The sequence below is a fragment of the Sciurus carolinensis genome, chromosome 6 (assembly GCF_902686445.1).
Source record: "Sciurus carolinensis chromosome 6, mSciCar1.2, whole genome shotgun sequence".
NCBI lineage: Eukaryota > Metazoa > Chordata > Mammalia > Rodentia > Sciuridae > Sciurus > Sciurus carolinensis.
Window position 1 is genome coordinate 156,866,897 of NC_062218.1, and position 20,320 is coordinate 156,887,216.

The window sequence follows — 20,320 nt, forward strand, 5'->3', positions numbered from 1 at the left end:
TAAACACTCAATAAATGGTAGCTGTGGTTGTTCTTATTATTATTACCATCAACTTCTCTGTAATTCAGAAACCCCTGCTCTAACAATGAATGGAAGGGTAATCAATAGCTGTTTGGTTTGTGGATCTCCGTGGAAATCTCTGAGGGCACTGCAGAGAGTAACCACTGTGCACACACAAGGTTATGGTGCTCTCTTAATGCCAACACCCCTCACTGAGATTGAGGAAGAGAGTGGTTTCCAACTGAAGGCGATTTTGTCCCCCAGGGGAGATATGGCAACATCTAGAAACATTAGATAGTTGTCACAAAGTAGGGGTTCTACTGGAATCTACCGGGTAGAGGTTAGAGATGCTAAGTAATTTATGAAAAGGATACTCCCCAACAACAACACATCCAACCCCAAATGACTATGACACCAAGGCAGAGAAACCCCAGGCTTGTGTCCTCTATGGAAAGGACTTGATGGAGATGGAGGACTGGTTAGGCTTCCCAGCATTGGGAGAAGCCACAGGTGGAAGAACCGGTATCTTAGTTCTCTCCTCTGTGAGGCTCTGCTTCCATCCTGCCTCCTGAGCAGCTTTTCATGATTGTCTCAACAACTGCCACATCAATATACTTCCTTAAAGAACCCATTAGGTGTCCACAGATTAGAAAATGGGCTCTGGGGAAACCATGAACTTGAGAGATAAACTGCTGGAGCCACGGTCACTACGCAAGCTGCAGGCAGACGAGGGAGAGAATCTTCCTGGGTCCTGGTCCTTGTCCCTTCCATTTTGCTGTTGCCATGGTAATTATAAATCAATTTTGTCTATCCATTACAGCAGTTACTCCATAGAATGTTCTCAACAGGCATTGTTGAACTCGCCCTAGTTATTCCATGGATGTGAAAGTAATCACATTTTTGTATGTTCTATAATTCCGTCTACATTTGTGATTGGCCTTCACCTCAAATAGGATAAATAAGCAAGGGTGTATTGTACAGTGGTTTTCATGCATTGCTATGACTACTCCAAACAAAGAAAACTGTGCTAGCAGCAAAAGCAAGTGATTGTTGTTTACCTTAAGGAAGGAAAAAAAGTGATATTTATCAATTCTTATGTTTGGCTATTTTACATATCTTTTCTCATTTATTCCTCCCTATAATTTGAAGAATTTCTTTAGGTCAATTTTCCCAAACAATGCACATGCCAGAAATATCCGTGAACTTTATAAAATCCTAATGTGCAAAAAAGCACCCCAGAATTGTTACATCAGCATCCCTTGGCATTGGTGATTTTATTTCTCCCTAGGTGATTCCAATGTGCAGGCAAGTCTAAGAACCAGAGTTCAAGGACTCATCACTCTTACGACATTGACATCCAACGGGAAGATGAACCCCCTAGGGCAGCCAGCTGGAGAATGGCAAACCTACGACTCAAGCCGGGTCTGTTTCCTCCAGTACCATCCGTCATCTCTCAGTGTGCCACTCTCCCCTAGTAGCATGTTACCCATGGCTTTCTCACATAGGGTCATTTGGTTACATTCTTGTGAACCTGAGTCAAAAGAAATTATCTTGAAGGCTGTCAGAGATGTTTGGACTTCATGGAAACCTTTAGAATGAGTCTGGGGAACAGGAAAGCAGGCCCCATCTGGTGCTTGTGCGAGTGCACAGGTGAAATGGAAAGCCACTGTGTCCCATCCCTTTGTTCTGCTGGTCGAGATTCCAGCTTAGAATGGAAGCATCCGATTGACCTGATATGGGTCATGAGCTAACCTGTAATTAGGAAGGAGTAAGACTTCAGATCACAGATCGTACAGAATGCATCCCACGGGCACAGAAGACGGCATTCCCATCCTAGAAGGACAGCAGCTAGGAAGAGAGAAGGAAAGAATCCTGGGCAGCACGTTTCTTCTACAGGGAAAGACAGAGGAACTTAAAAGGCAAGAAGACTGAGAGAAGTTTCACAGGCATGTGATGACCCCAAGAAGAATTCACAAAACCCAGAAGCCCATGCAATCAAATCACTGAGACAGATAGGGTCACTCAGTGGAAATACGTCACCTGGGGAGGTGGCCACGAATGGCCTCAAAGTCACTTGCAAAGTAATGTGCTTGTGCATTTTTCTAAAGACAAGGTCAAAATCTTTTATCAGATTACCTAGATTCAAGAAAAAGCAAAGAAGGTTCAGACAAGCTGGGACAGTTTGCCAGATGTGAGGCAAGGAAATAATGCAAAAAAAAAAAAAAAAAAAAAAGTCACCATCAAAAACAGACCCAAAGTAGGAGCTGCCACGCTTTCCCTCATGAGGACAGGACACGTTTAGAAAAGAGATGTGTGCATCTCTGACCAAGATGGGCAGGTAATACCAGCAGAAGCCAGGGGATCTCTGGGGTCAAGAGTCAACAAGAACAATTAAAATTCATTTGCAAGTGTGTTAAAATACAGCACTGTCCCTCATAACTTGGGACTCTGCCCTCCCTTACAAGGCGCTATTCTCTGCCCCACAAGAGGTCTTCCTGATCTGGACATCCACAGTTCCCGTCCTGAGCAATGGGACCACTGTGAGTTATTAGCTTTAAATGAATATTTTTTCAAAGCATAAATCCATGGACAAATCAAAATACAAACTAAAGAACAACTATTAACTGTAGCTACTCAATTTACAGGTAGTAAGTTCCTCTAAGTCAAGTTCTGAGCTAGGAGACTTACATGACGGATTCCTCATGTTCACAATAACCCTGAGAGGTACTTACTTTGATATCCATTTTATAGTTGAGGATGTCAAAACTCAAAGATAGGAGGGGACCTATCCAGTGCCACACTGGAAGCAATGGCAGATGAGATCAGATTTTTCTGACTTAAGCATCTGCACTTGCTACAACGCCACAGGCTTCCAGTATCCCAAATTTAGTTAAAGCATCAACTGTGTATTGAGTATTTTGCATATATTATCCTTAATTCTTTTACTAGGTATTACTGTCTCCAGAAACATTTTTTTTTAGATGAGAAAAACAAGTGATTTGCTGAATGACACGTTTTTCAATTCAGATTTTTGAATCCAGATCTCTTTGGTGCTAAAAGTTAGGGTCTTTCCATCAAACCTGTTGCCTGAGAGACACAGTTTTTTTTTTTTTTTTTTTTTAAATGTACTGACTTCATCTTAGGTTCACCATCATTGTGCAAAGCTAGAAATACACAGCTCATGCTCTCAAGAAACTTTTAATCTAGTTAAGAGATTAGATTCTAAGACATAGAAAATAACACTGACAACTGTGTGCTTTAGTTTTAAAACACATGGCTGGGCTCCTCTTGAATCTATCTTCTCAGGCTGGTTTATAAAAAGCCAGGAAAACCATGAGTTGTCCTGAGTCATCACGGCACGTGGGTTAGGGTCCGGAGCCTCCATGTGAGCAGTGAGACTGCTTGGAACCGCCAAGCTGTGAGGAAGCTCAAGCCTCCCAGACGGGTCACCTGCACGGGTACTCTGGTCAACGCCCCCATCCGTCTTAGCCTTCCAGCCACTGCAGCTCGAAGTCATCCATGTTGTATGAATGACAGAACCCAGGCTTCAGGTCTCCCGGGTCACTTCAGAACCTCAGCTGATACCTCAGCTATCATGAAGCAGAGATGAGCCAGCCCTACAGAGCCACAGCCACCACCCCAACTCAGAGAATCACTGAGTGTAACGAAATGGGCATTGCTTTCCAACACTAAATTTTGAGGTGATTTGTAAGCAGCACAAGGTGAATTAATGGCTTTGAAGGGTTATCTCATGCCAGGCCTGGTCCTCTCAGCCAGACATTAGTGTCTCATCTGATCCTCCAGCAATCTCAGGAGCAGGTCGCTGTGGAGCTGCACATCAGGATTAGTTGGCTACCAGCAGCACCCAAACCAGGCCACTCCAACTCCAAGCCAACACTCTCCCCTGTGCTACAGAGGAAAGGAAATTATGCCTTTGTGTAAAATCTACAAACCCCAAACCAATCAGTTTCAAGAAACACTGACTGCTATTTTTGAAACTAAACATCTTTTTCTTTCTTAATTTCAGAAGGCTTACTGTGGAGCTGAGCTAATTATTTGAGCCTTAATCAAGGACCAGCCACTCCCTGAAGCAGCTGTCCTGGCCTCTCTCTTGCCTCTAGGAAGTCCCTTGGGTTGACTGGATGTTGGCTCAGGTCTAAACCCCAAACCCCAGTCCCCAGAAGCGAAGATGCATAGGGCTGAAAGGGTCCTTGGACATCATCCAGCTGACTCCCATCGTCACTTTTAAAAGATGAGGAAACTGAGGCCCAGAGAGGTCAAGTGACTTACCCAAGGTCACCCAGTGTGTCAGAGGCACAGGCAGGTCTCCAAACTTCCAGGCAAGCATTCTTTCCACTCCACTATGCTGCAGTTGCTAAAAATTCCCAGAGCCACCTCCCTCAGCCCTCCTCTTGACAAAGCTGCTTCCCCCCACACAACCACACACACTCACATCTGGCAAGAGGTGCTATCAGCCCCGTTCTGCTTGTGAAAGGCTGTTTTGCAATGGAGGACTCTTTGTTCATTAGCAACACACAAAGAAAACCGTAGCTAGGTCCTCTTGGAAGATGTTTCTTGTTTAAAGATGGGAGGAAAGCTTCCTGGCTGAATGTGACTCCATCAGCATGCAGCTTGAGTCAGGAAAAACCCAGAGATTTAGGTCTCTGCAGCGTTTCTAGAATGTACAAGGAGGGCACATGGCAGGGGGAGCTTATGGGAAACGTTTCAGAAAGTATTAAAATGTACGCCTCAACCAAGTAAACAGAGCAGATTGGCTACCATCTTGTGGTATGAAGTAATTAGGAGGGGGTGGAATGGGGAGCTAGGATCCATAAAAGCTCCCATGAAGCAACTGGCCTCCTGTCTGGATTCCTGCTCCAGTCCTGGTCCCCACTGCTTCTCACTTTGTTCCTCATCAGGGATCATCCTTCTCTGGACCCTAAAGGAGATATAGCTTTGGTGCTGAGAGCCCTCAGGACATGATCTGAGGCCCCAAATCACCCATCTGATGCTTCTCCCCCTGTTTCTGCATTACTACCTCTTTTCGGTACTAGACTTGGTCCTTCTTCTGTCTCCCTGGCTTCCCAAATGAGTTGAGGCCAGGAAGCCAGAAAGCTTCTCATGAAAGCAGATCTCAGGAGATAGGGGAGCTGAGGATCCTCCTATCACATCCCCAGGACATGTCTCCTTCAAGGTGGGCTAAGGTTAGTAGGCAGGGGTTGACCAGATGATCGCAGGGTTACCCAAAGACCTGGAAATATTTTGGTGAGGGAAGGAGACAAGACAGGGAGGAGCAGACCCAGTTCCGTAGCAGAAATTTAGAACTCGTAAACTGGCAACAGATGGCAAGGGAGGTGCCAGCTTTAGCAGGAAGAGATGGAGTGGACATGTTTACCATGGCTATTATAAGCCACCAGTCTTCCGCCTTCCAGGACCAGGTGCCTAAGAACCACCATCTGACCGGCTCACATGCTAGGTCTCTGGGCACAAGTTGAGATCTCCTAAAAGAAATTCCCTGGGCCTGTGAAGGTTCTCCAACCCTCATGCTGGAGCCAACTCTTCCCTGGCCTCCCAGGCTCTTAGGCAAAACTGCCCAAAGAACAAATTTCATCCCAAAGCCCATTTCCTCATTTCCTCAGGGAAAATTCCTTCCTGCTTAATTCAACCCAAGAGAGGAGCCTAAGGGAATCAGCAGGCCCAGAAAACGAGGTCCAGCTCTGGCCCAGGAGGGGAGGGCAGGCTGATTCCCAAAGGAGGCCCGTGTCTCCTTGTGGCCTCAGATGGGGCTGCGCCCTGTGTCAGTGTTTATGAAATGCCTCTCAAATAAGGTCAGTGTTCTACGCAGTTAGGACTCTAATAAAATGCAGAACGCGCGCTGTTTGCCAGCAAGCTGCGGAGGCATTCCTGAGAGCTTTCTTGGATACAATTGTTCTCGGATTAATATTTTCCCCATGAGTTTTTTCTAATTCCACTTGTGCTGTTTTTTATGATGTGTGACTTTTTCTACATATTTGTCCACACCAAGAGGGATGCGTGCAGCTTGCATTCGCCAGCGACTCCTGAGGACTCAGAGCTCATCCTTCAGGGTCCCAGCACCTCCCCGTCCCATCAGCCTCCCCACCCAGCCTAGCCTGGAAGCTTGCTCTGGCAGCCGTTGGATGGAAAGGGACAGTTCAGACTGACTTGGGTATTATTTTGAGCTCTTCTAGTCATGAGGACACTTCATGGGCTGTTCATCGTGGTAGACCATCAGAGGCTACATAAATGGCTTCATTCTTTGTGTACCCCCTGTTTGATCCTTTAAGCTTGTCCACTTTATTAATCACCCAGTAAGGCAAACAGTCCTCTGTGTCCTACCTGCTTGGATGGCTAGATGGCTGCTAAGAGGCTTCAGTTGCATTTGTAAAAGAGACATTTGGTGAAGTGAAAAAAGTCAACCGAGATAGGAGTTGAAAGACATGGGTAATAAGAGGAAGGTTTTTAAACTCCCTAAGTTCCTTCCTCTGTAAATGAAAGACTCTAAAATATACCTTGATCATCCTCTAGGCACAGGATTCAGTGGTTCAGATGAGATACAGTGGGTGTGCATATTCACATAGCACTGAATTTAAGAGATGCTCGAGGATATCTGATCTCAGTTCGACCTTGCATCGACCTCATGAGATAAGTGTTATTCCTCCCATTCCAAAGGTTACAGATACAAAAAGGTACATATGGGTCCTGCAGCTAGAAAATGATGGACACCAAGATTCAGCCTGGGCGTTTCCACTCATTTAATGCTGCATCTTCAATTGTACTCCCCACAGGCTTCTCACTAATGTTGCCTGGAAAAACCACAGGATGGAAAGGAGAAAAAAGAATGTTAGAAACTTATGCAACAAATTTCTGAGTAGGACCGCTCTTCAGTGAAACACTCATTGCTATGCTTTTCTGTAACAGAATGATCTGCTCTATTCTTGGTTCGATAAAGAGTTGAGGAGAATGTCTAAGGAATTCATCATTTAGAGATTCAAATGCTGCAGCACCCCAATATACCTTCTGAACATGATCAAAGGTTTTGGGTGGCCACGAAGATGAAGTCTAAGGGAGTTTTCAGGACAGATTCATGAGTTAGTTGTATGTCATCAGTTTCTAGTGAAGGTCCAAGCCATGAAGATCCTCCTGGAATCTGATCTCAGGACCTGGAGCTCCGATGTCAATAGTTCATATTTGGTACCCGTTCCAGGGGGAACTAGATGGAGACAGGAGAGGGCAGAAGCCAGGACAGAAGGGCTAAGGAAGGAAGCAGGAGCTGTTCAGATTTAGAGAGAAGTGCACACATATACAAATCCATGGGCAAGTCAAAAACTTCAGATGGGCAGAGGACCATGGACTCTAGACTATGCAGAAAGGACTGGGTTAGAGAATGCAGTCATTCTAAAGGGCAAGGGAGCCAAGAGCAGGGACACATGGAAGCAGACTAGAACTGGGGGCGAGCAAAACAACTCAAGAGGAGACAAGGTGGGTGGTGAAACATGCTGACAGACTTTAAGGAACCACAACACACACTGCTGCCAAAGTGGAGAATGAATCCGGGGTCAGGAACCCAGTCTGGTATTTCAGGCAAGAGAAGAGACTGAGCCCACACAAGCAGTGATAAGGCCACAAGTGAGGTCACACTCTGCTCCTGCCAGGACACATCTTATATTCATTCTGTTCTAACAGGACCTGACACCAGACTGGAGAAACCAGAGATCATGGCTAAGAGAAAGTAAGTGGTATGTTTATCTAGAAAGGAAGACTATGTCCGTCAAAACCTGAGGAGATGCTTGAAGGGGAAAATACCAGTCAAAAAGGTCCATCAGAATCTTTGATTTGGGGGGGTAGCCCTTGCTATGGATTGGATATGGTTTGAGTGTGTCCCCCAATGGAAGCCTGTTCCCCAACATAGCAATGCTGGGTGGGAGGAGAACTTTTAGGAGTTGGGGTTTAGTGCAAGGAGGTCCTTGGATACTGCCCTCGGAAGGCATGAATCGAGTACTCAGGAGGCCCAGGTAGTGCCTATGAGAGTAAGTTATTATGAAAGAGCAAGACAGCCCTCCACTCTACCAAGGGTTCTGTTCCCTCTTACGTGTGCTCTGCCCCCATGATGTCAACCACCAGGATGTGATGCAGCCAACTGGACCCTGACCAGAGCCATGAGCCAAATGAACCTCTCTTTTTCTTATATTACCAGCCTCAGGTATTTGTTATAGCACTGGAAAACAGGCTACTTACTCTTTGGATCCAATACAACAAAATAATGATAACAATATAATAATAATAACATACCTTCTTCCCCACTCACTGTGGTCTTTATAGTTGTGGTAGTGCATACCAAGGTGATATTTTTCCTAAGACTTGACCTAGTGGATTCTGTTCTTAAAACCCTTATTAGAGAAAATTTCCAGATGTAGCTCCTATCATTCTAAACTGGGCTCAGGTCTATCTAACCATGAACTTCTGTAAACCTGTACCACTTTCCCATCTGTTCTACCTATGGACACCCAATTAATCTTTCAAGTTCCAACTCAAATGCCACCAACTCCCACAAACTGAAGGCTCTGGCTCTTTTTCACCATGTTCCAGATCACACATTGACGTCATCTCATGATCTCGTGATGCCATGCATCAAACTGGTTCTTAGATACTCACGTTGGACTTAATTTTTTCTTCTTATAGTTATTCTTTGTGAACTAAGGATGGAAGACAGACAAGGGGTCAACTCAAAAGATCTGGAGACGAGTGACATGGAGTGGTTGCCGTGCAGCTACTCTCACTTCTACCTGGGGACATCACTTCACCTCTCTGATGAAGTCTTACAGAGGACAATGACAATCCCTACCTGTAATAATTGTTGGAATATCAAGAAGGCCTTGAATGTGAATTGTGAGAGCCCTGCTATTGGGAGAAGGGGCTGGTTCCTCATGCTGGCCAGAAGAGGTGAGCGCACACAGCTACACACATGCCCTCCACATCCCAGGCCTGGGACTTCTAGGACCAGTCATGGACCACGATGAAGCCAATGTCGTGATGGAATGTTCCATAAGAAACCAAGAGTTTAGAGAAAATTCACCAAATTGCAGAATGAAGCATTAATTGGAAAATACTCCAAAGAAAATGTGAACAGCAGAACTCCAGGGAAAGAAAATGCTAATAAGTCCTCAAGATTCTTACCCACCCCAGTCAGAAGGGGTGGGACAAGATATGTATGTAATCCAATATCCTGAACCTAAGAAAGTCTTTGAAAAAAAAAAAAAAAAAAACACAGAGAGGACTCTGTTAATTATACTGGCAACTTGAAGAAAGACCCATAGAGCAAGCTCACTAAAATGGCAGAGGAAATAAATAGTGGAAAACAGGGAAAGAAGTGGATCATTTGCTAAAGGAAGAAATTGAAATAGGAAATGTCCCTGAAAAACTGATGAAATGAAATGATTTTCCAGAGTTAAGTAGGATAAATACAAAGTGTTACACTTAGCTTCAAAAAGTTAACTGCACAGGTGTAGGGGGCAGGAAGATAAGAGCAGGGCAGACTGGGGAGATGCTGAGGAGGCAGGAAATGGGCCTGGTCAGAATGAGCCAGCCCAGGACCAGGGCTGTCCAGAGTGAAAAGGCCACTCAATGCACTAAGAGGAGTCAAATAAGATGTTCAGGGTACAGAAGGTCTCCTGTAACTAATTAATCCCGAGCATCCATAATCTGAAAATTCAAAATCTGAAATGCTTCACAATCTGAAACATGTTGAGCAGGACATGATGCCACAAGTGGAAAATCCCACACAGTGAAACTTTGTTTCATGCACAGATACACTGCATAAAATTACCTCAGGCCATGTGTATAAGGTGAATGTGAAACATGAATGGATTCTATGTTTAGACTTGGGGCCCATTCCCAAGATATTTCACTGTGTTATGCAAATATCCCCAAATCCAAAAATCATCTGAAATCAGAAATACTTCTGCTTCTGGGTATTTTGGATAAAGGACACTCAACTTGCATAATCAAAGAAGACTGGAGAACTGGAAATATAGCTCAGTGGCAAAGTACTTGCCTAGCATGAGCAAGGCCCTGAGTTCCACACCCAGCACCACAAAAAAAACAAAACAAAAACGGAACCTGTTTCGAGGAAAAGAACTAGGATTCTGGGGGACAGGGTCTGTCCCCAAAAACTCTAACATATATGAAATAGCTGAAGTAATTATAAAAGTTGATGGAAGAAGAGAAAAGACTCAAGTGGGTGGAGAGAAACACACCAGCAGCAATAAGAATTCTGAAAACCTGTCATTTGGAAAATGATGATATTTGCTCTGTGTAGCAACAATCAATGGGAGAGAAATTCAGCCCCACACCAAGAAAATTTTCTTACAAGGACTATTTTTACAAATGAAATAAATTGCTATTGGAAGAACTGAGTTCTTCATCACTAGGCATAATTGAGCAAGGAACTCTGGCCAGTTTCCCCTTTAATGCGCTGATGGAAAACCAATCTTTACGTGGTTGGAACTTGGACAGAAGGACCCCTTGTGAATCTGGCAATCAATATTTTTCCAAATCAGGCTTCACACTGAGCATGTTCTGGAAGGAGAAGTACAGTCCGTGAGAATTATGATAATGATAGGAAAATTCATGGCAGATGCACCCTACCCCAGGAAGTCTACAGGAGTCAATCCAATACAGCATCTTATGAAGGGGTTATTATTATTATTCCCACTTTACAAATTAGGAAGCTGAAGTTACCCAGCTTGCAGGTGGCAGAATGAGGATTTGAGCCTTGTTCACTTTCATCCCCATAGATCATTCCTCTTTCCACCGCCTGTCTGGTTGATATTAAGGACCTATGATTATACTTCTTGGCCAGTTTTTCCTAGGGATCACTGTACCAAACATGGTACTTCTGACACTGAAGTCCTCATGAGCAGGGGCAATACTGTGACCTGATGGTAACCCAGCAGTAACTAAGCACGGTCCAGGTCTGCAGAACAGCACAGGGTTCCTACTACACGCTTCCCACCTGGGCAGAGCTGATTTAAACTTAAGGATGGGGTGCAATGAGCGAGGGAGAGTCCTGGAAGACCAGCATCGTGTGCCACGGCAGGGGCACCCTCTGCATCCATCCATTCAGGGTCACCGGTGGTCCGGGAGTGCTCTCTGGAACTGCCTCTGGCCCCCACCTTTTGTTTTTCTTTCTTTTCAGCAGTTCTAAAAAGGGTTAAGACCACTTACATAATAAGGGTGGAGCATGCTAGTAAATACAGCTGTTTCAAGTAAAAGCAGTAAGGGAGGCAGACATAGGAAATCAGTAAAAGGAGGTATTTTGGGAAAGATAGAAGGAATGAGCATTGAAAGAAAAGTCGGGGCCAAAAATTCCCCATGAAAATTCACCACCCCAAAATAAGTAAATAAAATGCATTCCTTATTTAAATAGACCACAAAGCAGCACACCCATGGAAAAGATATAAACCACTTCGACCGTAATCCCCTTTTTATGGAACAGAGGCCAACCTGGGCTTAGCTGCAGAGCAGGCCTGAGAGGAGAGAGGGAGAGGGAGAAGGAGACCGGGCAAGAGGGTGCCCGGAACAGCCGACATGCAGGCGAGGAACCGGCCTCCACAGGATTTGGAGCAAAATTTAGAGTGGACATCTCAAACCATCCTGCTGGACAGGGCCTGAGAGAAACAAACAGAAAGAATGGCCATGGTGACTACTGCTAGTAGTTTGTGCATGCTGCTATGGGCCAGGCACTGTGTTAGGTGCTCCCTACACACAATTCCATTTAGTGCTCCCAAACAGAGGTGTTCGTGGTACACACTTCAGAGATGGATAAGCAATCACAGTGACCATGACGGGGGACAGTGTGGGAGGCCTCGTGCAGAGGGCACTGCTTGGATTGCCTCAGGCTCCATCCACAACATCCCTGCACTGATCTGCCCTGCATTACAGGTGTGGAGCTGAGGCACTAAGGGATTAAATGGCCTGCAATCCAGAGCAATGCGGTAACACACCCGCACTGTGCCAACAGAGCTGGAATTCAAACCCAAAGCAGGCTGCCTCCGGAGACCCGGCCCAGACTACAAACACAGGGCTTTGAAAGCTGGCCCTTCTGAGACTCCAGGCAAAAGATTCCACAGACCTGAGTCTCCTTCATTTTCACTTTCCAGGGGGAAGAGAACTCAGTGACAATAAACAGAACTGGAGAAAAACAAAATAACAATGGAAATGAAATGGAAAAAAAAAAAAAAAGCAGTAATAGAAAACCCAGATGATCTGCAAAAGCAAAACTCAATAATGATCCTACAAATACACATCAATTCATACAAAAGCATCAATAGAAACCCAAGGAGAGCATAGGGCGATGCTAATGGAACCCTGATTAGAAAGTCCCCCGGTTTCAGTGTTCAGGATGGCCTACACTTTTCATGGGCATGTACACAGTAGGAGTTTTGCAAGGTTGCTAAGCAATGCCTGGCAACCAGACTGCAGAGTGCATCACTCAGTAGAAGTCTTTGGTCATGCTAGTAAAGCAATGATTTTAGTTCATGAAATCCAAATTTTAGGTATCCTTACTATCTCATGTAAGAGGTTACTAGTAAGTTACCCTTAACCATTCATCAAAATGCAAATCTGTAACTACCCACTTCTCCCTTGAAAACCTATAAAAATATTTTTATTTTTGAGGCTTATAAGCCTTTTATTCAACACATATTTGTTAAAAACTTACTAAATGCCAGATCCTGTCCTAGGCACTGAGGAAGAAGATTCTGACAGCTCACTGGTGAACTGTGGATTACATATAAAAAATAGCTATGATTAAGAATTCTACTTTCAGGAAAATGAAGCCCAGAGAGGTGCAGCAATCTGTTCAGAGTCGCACAGCACCATGGGGACAGGTGCATGCTGCTGCTCAGTAAGCCATCCAGGAGAACACTGTGCTTCCCTGAAAGTCCACATCACAGTTGGCCCAGAGAGGCCCCATGTCTCACCAGCTTGTCCCTGGTCCCCTTAGCTGGCCCTGAGGCTGTAACTATCAGAACACAGGGTTTGGCTGTTGAGCATCTTGGAAAGTCTCCCACTTGACCTTGGGACCTCTGTGGTCAAGTGAGGGAAAGCCTATGACACGGTGTCGGTTTTTATTGGACCCAACCACCAGCAAAGTTCCCCGTCATCTGGAGTGATGGAGAAAATTAAGTTACCACATTCTCACGTTTCAGCCTCTCGCCCGTTCTCCTTCGCAAACAGGAAATGTTTATTTAAATACAGCAGTCTCCAGCATGTTCTGGAGCCAAGTGAAAAACCAAAGATGTCCACTCTTGCCCCCGCTCCACTGCTGAGGCCACCACCTCGCTGTGGGTGAGAAGCGGGCCTCTGCCCAGAGGCAGGACGGAGGGAAGAGCCCGCATGAGAGCTGAGAGCTCATTTTCATGTGCGGCCTCCTTTCCAGCTGACGCTGTGGCTGGAGAAGGATTACATCTGTAGGCTCCGTTTGTACTCAGAAGGGTGAACGCAACATCTGTTTGCTCTGTGCTCCATGGTAAATGTTTTGTTTCAGGCACCACCATGGACTCTCCCTCTCCTCTCAGAGCCTCTGTCTTTGCTGCACAGATAACAAATGACACTGAATTCTCCACTCCATTTACTTAGGTGTTTTGTGGATGTCACCTCCTCACTGAGGAGGAAAAGTAAAATCATCAGTAGTCTCTAAGGAATCAGTTCCTTTTTCCATGGGATCTGCTAACATTATGGGGAGAACTTGGAACACAGATCCCCAACACAGATACCAGCTGAACTGGGAACCATTCAGGCGCCCTTCCAGGCAGAAGCTAAGCCCAAGTGGAGACCACATTATCCCCGCTCAGGTTTTCCCGAATGCCATGCCACCAGGTTTCTGAAGTCAAAAGAATCCAGGGAAACAACCACACACATACCCCTTCATAAGAAGCTCTCTGGGAGGCAGGAGAGCAGGAATGGAGAAAGAGAAAATGCCTCTTCTTTGTTTGAAAGCACAATTTCAACATTCGCGATCAGAAGGCTGGATTTTTAGAAAGTCTAGAGCATCCAGGGGCTGTGCGGTTGGTACCCCTGACAAAATGAGCCCTGGGAAATGTAAAGGCTCATCTGAGGAAGTTTCCTTCCTCCACCCATGGCTTACATTCTTTAAGCTGCAGGGCTGGCTTCCTTCTGTATCTGCAGTGGTTTCCTATAGTTACTGGAATGCAGGAGAAGCTCAAGTCAGGCTTGGTGAATGAATGAAGGGAAGAATGAATGAGAAATTCCTCTCTGAAGAAGTCCTCAGCACAGCACAGAAATGTCAGACAGCCCTCAAGAGCGTGCAGAATGGAAACGCTGAGTCTGAGCTCACTGAGAGAGGGTTGGGGGCGAAGGGCTGTGGATGGCTGACCCTGAGTCAGCTTGATCCTAAAGGCTGCCTCCCAATTCCAAGAAGGAAAAAGACCAGATGACAGGCCAGCCTTGGCAGCCCCATTACCCCCTTGTACAGTAGCCAGTGTCACCAGTGACCAGAACTGAGCCAGATGAGATGCAGATATCTCAAAGCAAATCCTTTCGGCCAGTGCCTGTCAATGACCAACCGTGGCAGCAGCCCCTGGAAATGCCCAGATTCTGTCTCCACCCAGTTTCTCCAGTTGTGCAGCAGATGGGCTGCTCTGAGCTGCCTGTGTCTCCTGGCAAAGGTGGCTGGGTGGCACTCTAGCTGTGGTGCTGCGCCTGCAGCTTCTGAAAACCTCCTACACACCAGAAGGAGAGGGGCCCACTCTCCTCAGTTTGCCAAACACGCCTCATGATTGTGAAGATGGGGGAGGAGCAGTCTCAAGAACCCAAGTGGGAGAGCCAGTGTCAGGATGAGCTGAGAGTTTTCAGGGTACACCTGAAGCAGCAGCCACAGCAGCCTCTTCTCAGCTGCAAGCCCAGCCGAGACCCTCCCAGGACTGTGTGTGTACAGATAGATCTTGGCCCAAAGTGAGCAGGGTTCGGAGGAGTCAGCGGACTGGTAAGGGCTGTGGGCTCAGGAGCCAGACGGGCCTGGACTCAAACACTTTATCTACGTGACCTGGAATAACTGACAAGATGGCTTAACCGTAAAATGGAGTAGCAAGCACTACCTCTGTAACTAAGAAGACTGTCAGGAATTCAAGGACATAACGCACATACACAAACAGGCAGAAGTGCTCGCTGAACGTGAACTACAGTTACTACTTCACTAACTCATGACATAAAAATACCACTATAATGAGTTTTTCGTTGATAAGGTCTATTACAACATCTGAAAGAAGGGGCAGAGACTTGGTTTCTGGCCCTCTATGGCCACCAACTTGCTGCGTTTCCTTGGACAAGTTGTTTCACATTTCCAGGCCTGATTTTGTGCATGTTAATGAAAAACCAGCTCTAGCCCTCTAGGATTGAATGTTCCAACCCAACAGAACAATCCTTGCACTTGAAAGATAATATTTCAAGCCAAAGGAAAGCACTAGGAATAAAAAAGTCATTTCTATCGAGTTTCTGCCCAGAGTGACACAAAGAGTAAGTGGAAGAGAGGAGGAGGTGGGGCAGTAGGGGGTGACCAACAGGAGCAAACGTCCTGGGGCGTTCATCCCATCTCCAGTCTCTTCCAGCCAAGTCAAGAGGCAGAAGGGAAGATCCACAGGCCCATCCCGAAAACGTGGGGCAGAGGAGAGGAAGAGCAAGACATCCAGGGAGTCCACCATTGGAGGGCAAACCCTCACCACTCATCCCGCTGGGTTCCCGGGCAGACTCCCACTCCCTCCACCATTTCTCCCTCCTTCCCCACCCCACCCCCCAACTTGGACTAAGAGGAGCCCACCCTGGAGTCCAAGTTTTGAATTTGGTCTGAGGATCAAAATGATAAATGTTTCCAAAACGTTGACATATGAAAAGTAAATATTTGGTTGCACAATTGGGGTTAAAACGAGGGTCAATCCACCCCCCTCTCCAAGCGCCTCTCCACTCGCTGCCAAGCCCAGGATCCGAAGCTGAGTGCGGTTTGTAAGATTATAGCGCTCGGTCTCATTTAAAGGGCTGTCAGCATTTCCACTCTCCGGCCCGTTTGGGGAGGCATTTATAACCCAGCCATAAAAAATTCACCCGGGCTGCAACTTGGCATCTCTGAGGCTGCGCTCCAACAGGGCGGGTTTTGCGATCACCCACTCTGAATCCGTCCAGTTCTTCAGAAGTTAGACCTTCATACACACTCTCAACTTTCCTTGCAAGGGCAGCCAGAGAGCAGCTGGCCCAATGTGGTCTCCAAGCCGGTCACAGTCTTGGGGCCCTCTCCACCGTCTCGGCGTCCTGACACCCCATCATTCTACAGCTTTCGCCTTCGCCCTGCTCTGTAAGGAGCGGCGGAGCTCTCACCCCACCCCAAGATCTCCAGACTGCAGGGTTCTCTCCTTCCCTCGCCTTGTGCCAGTGTCCTTCTCGCAAGCTGTCAGCGGGCCCTGCCTCTGGGGCCTCACCCCCAGAGATGCACTGCTCTCTGCCCATCTCGAGGGCTTTGAGACTTATCTCTCCACACCTGCCCAGAGTCACAGCCCCCCAACTATGAGAACGAGGCATCTGATTGAGGAGTCAGGGAGAACAGACTTGCATACAGCGCGGCAGAGGGGAAAAGGAAGGACGGGGCGCCCAAGGGCCCCTCTGTGCAACCCAGGTGGGTGGCCCGCGCGGGGCGGGGCGGGGTACTCACAGGCGCTCGGCGTTGCGGGGGATGCCCCGGGGAACCGCTCGTAGGCCCAGACCGTGGCAGTCCACGCTGGCGGCGGAGCAGGTACACTTGGTGGGGCAGGCGACGGCAGGGGGCCAGCTCAGGACGCTCGCCAGCGCCAAGGCCAGCGCCAGGCGGGCGCGCACAGCGGCGCCGGCCCCTGAGCGCCCGGGGGCCATGGTGCGCAGGGGCCCGCGCCCAAAGGAGGCTGCCTCGGCGGGGCAGGACGCGGGGAGCGCGAGCAGGCGCGCGGGGAGCGCGGGCGGCCTGGGAGCGGGCGGCGGAGTTGGCGCGGAGGAGGGGCGAGCGCGGCGCTCAGGCGCACGGGGCGCGGGCGGAGCAGGGCGCGCCGGGCGGCGGCGGCAGCAGCTCCATCGGCGGGGCCAGCGGTGCCCCGCCGCGCATCGCTCCAAGTGCCCAGGTGCCGGGCGTCCCTTGGCCCGCGTGCGGGCCGCTCGGGCTGCGCGCCGGGTCGGGGAGCTGGGGCGAGCGCGGTGGGGCACGGCGCCCGGGGAGGTCGGGCTCCGGGCTGGGCTCTGGCGTGCGGCGGCGGCGGCCGGGGTACGGGGCGGCCAGGCGAGCTGGCCGGCGTTCGCTCTCTCCATTCACTGAGCAGGGCAGACACCGGAGACGCGGGGCCCACCCTCCCGCCCCCCCAAAAACGCCAGCTCCGCCTCCCATTGGCTGCGCCGCGCGTCATGTCGACTAAGTTGGGAACTTTGCTGGAGCGACCGAGAGCCAGGAGGGAGGAGGCAGCAGAGGAGCCTGAGAGAAGGAACCCGGGAAGGAAAGGGGCTCGGCCCCGGGAAAGAAACAGTGAAACTCATTCCTTTTTAGAGCCAAGGACTGATAAGGCTTGTGGCACTTTTTTGTTGTTGTTGTTCAGGCACCGAGCTGGACACTAAATCCCAACACAGTCTCGAAAGGGGGCGTCTTAGTACCCTTGTCTTACCAATAAAAATTCAAAGCTCAGAGAAGTGTTTTCCCTGAGGTCACACCGCTAGAGTAGCCAAAATCCTGGCACCTCACCCACGAAAGCTTCCTCCCTACCTCATCCAGTACTCTTGGCAAAGATTCAACTGCTACCTATAGGATTTATTGACACTCATGCACTCCACAATCACATGAATTACTAAAAATGGTGGTCCATGTTGTCGAGGTCGCTGCTGGAAAATCCCACGCCGAAGAGGCCTGTTCTGCCTTGCCCAGACCCAACTGATCCCTGGCATGCTGCTGAGAGTTGTGAGGGCGGGGACTTGGACCCCTGAAGTGACAATAGCAGGTTCAGAGTCCTTGTAGCATCCGCCTCCTTTTGGGTGACTCTGGGCCAATCCTGTCACCTGTGACCCTTTGTTTCCTCAAATCTGGTGACCAAACGCAGTCTGGACCCAGCTCCGCGTTGCCTAGAGCATCAAAGAAGGGAAAGTGTTTTTGCAAAACAGTCGTTTGCATGCTGGACATCCATCTCGGCTCCCCTCATGCCTTGCCTTCATTCTTCCTGTGCCCGCTCTAAATTGGCGCGGTCTGAGCTTTTCCAGATGCCGCTGGGGAGGGGCGCGTCAGAGGCTCCATAAATACTTGCAGGAATGATTTTGTTTGTTTGTTTGAAGGGAAAGGGCAGGAACTTGAGGAAGTATTGCCCAGACTTCCTTGAGGTCCACTCACACTGGAAAAGTCTAAATGAGCCCTGAGTACACAGTCACACACACACACAGTCACCCTGTCAAACTACCCACCCACATTCACAACACATATACACATGTGCACTTGTGTGTTCACACATACACTCACACACACAAGGACAGCAACTGTGCTCCTGAGAGCCCCTCCTTTTCTTTCCTATGAACGCTATTCTGATTCTTTCTTCCTCATTTTCCTTTAAGGAAACTTTCAACTACTTGACTACATCCTGTAAATATAGAGTAGAGGTGCAGATTTTATTTTATTATACTTAGCAGATTTTCAGAGTCTTAGCTCCAGGCACCCAAATGTACATACACACATGTGCACACACTCATATAGGGGCTCCAGTCCCTGCGTTATTCATTAACATATTAGGTACAGTTTAACTGCTATTATTCTTGGGAACAGTTTCTTTCTGCCCACATGCTGTTGTCATCGCCCTCTGGTGGCCAGAGAGGGTCCAGGCTCTGGTCCTGGGGTGACTTCAGCCTTCAGGAACTCTAAACATCCTTTTCCCCTTTCCTCTGAAGCTTTCCTCCAAACCTTGAACCAATTTAGTACCAGGACTGAGGCAGATGAGAGATCCGGGCAAGGGCCCAAGGGCACAAAAGCATCTCAGACTGTCTGGAGCAGAAAAGGGTAGGGTTTTCTTTGTTTTCACAAATGCATGCAGGCTAGAACATGTTTGTCAACCCCCTTCAGGCTGGGCCTGGGTCTCTGCTCCCAGCACAGTGGGGGGCTGTTTTCTATTTAAGCTGCTGGAGGGTTTCATGAGCCTGACTAGATCTTTAAGTGATTTCATAGGCATTCGAATGTGCTGTTTCCTGGGAGCAGCTCAGAACAAATCACAGGGGTCCTTCAGAGTCAGTCATCTTTAAAGAAGGGCCAAGTGGGAAAGACAGGAGATGCACAGAGCACCTGGCTACACAGAATCATGGATTATTTGGGCTGAAATGGCCACCCAGCATCATGGGGGCCGGGGTGGGTGGAGTTTCCCTGGGCAAAGATAAAAGTCCCTCTCTTGGAGATTTGCATCACAGATGAGTATGTTTAAGACCCTGAGAAGTCCTGAAGTAAGGTTGTTAAGGCCAATTTTTCAATATATCTACCCCCGTTTCATGTTAATGTAAAATTCTCTTGGAATATACTTTAAGAATCCCAAATATAATTCAACCATCAGAAAACCGAATTTCAGGGAGAGGTGGGCATTTTTGAAAGGACACCCAGCTAAGTAACAAGAGAGCTATAGCCAGGACTCAGGGTTCCCAGTGCTGAGAATGGGGCTCTGTCAACTCCCCAGCCTAATTCTCCTCCTAGTGGAGGAGTTGGCTTTCCTGGAGAAGTTTGAGTAAATGCTAAAGAGGTCAGGCTCTTGGGCAGAACGTTCTATGTCCAACTGCCAAAGATAACTTCATACTTTGTGGTGTGATTTTCAGAGTCCCATGAAGGGCTTCTCAGCCAACTTTTGGATTTTCCCTTTTATTTTCCACAGGCTGCTGAACAGCAAACTATCCACCCATTTCCCCAAGAAAATCCATCCCCCCATTCTCTCCTCCACCTGTTTTCTGTCTGTGTAAGATACCACCATGCACATGGCCACCATTAGCAATTGAGGTTTTCTGGTTTCAAGCAATAGAAGAGAACTGCAGCTCATTGAAGCCACACACACACACACACACACACACACACAAAAGGACTTTTGAATAAGGCCTTAGGTTGCATACAGAATCTAAGGTAAAAACTGAAGGAGACTTCAAATGACTAGACTTAAAGAAGGATTGAGATGTGAGTCACAGATTTCCAAATGCCCAGGAAGAAGCTACCTACCCACTGGCCTGGCTTGGGTCACACCATCAGTTTTGGCCAGACAAGACAAGAATT

The 20,320-nt window shown here is 47.8% G+C and overlaps 1 protein-coding gene across 3 annotated transcripts in view; it reads right to left on the reverse strand.

Annotated features, from left to right (window-relative positions):
- The window catches only part of Slit3 (slit guidance ligand 3), a 579,498-nt gene extending 562,129 nt beyond the window's left edge, over positions 1 to 17,369 (reverse strand). For all 3 annotated transcript variants that reach the window (XR_007109040.1, XM_047554975.1, XM_047554973.1), the window contains exon 1: positions 16,739 to 17,369. Coding sequence is in view for 2 of the 3 variants with exons in the window: in XM_047554975.1 (XP_047410931.1) it covers positions 16,739 to 17,361 (623 nt within the window). In the remaining variant the exon portion in view is untranslated. The remainder of the gene's footprint in view (positions 1 to 16,738) is intronic.
- Between the last annotated feature and the right edge of the window lie 2,951 nt (positions 17,370 to 20,320).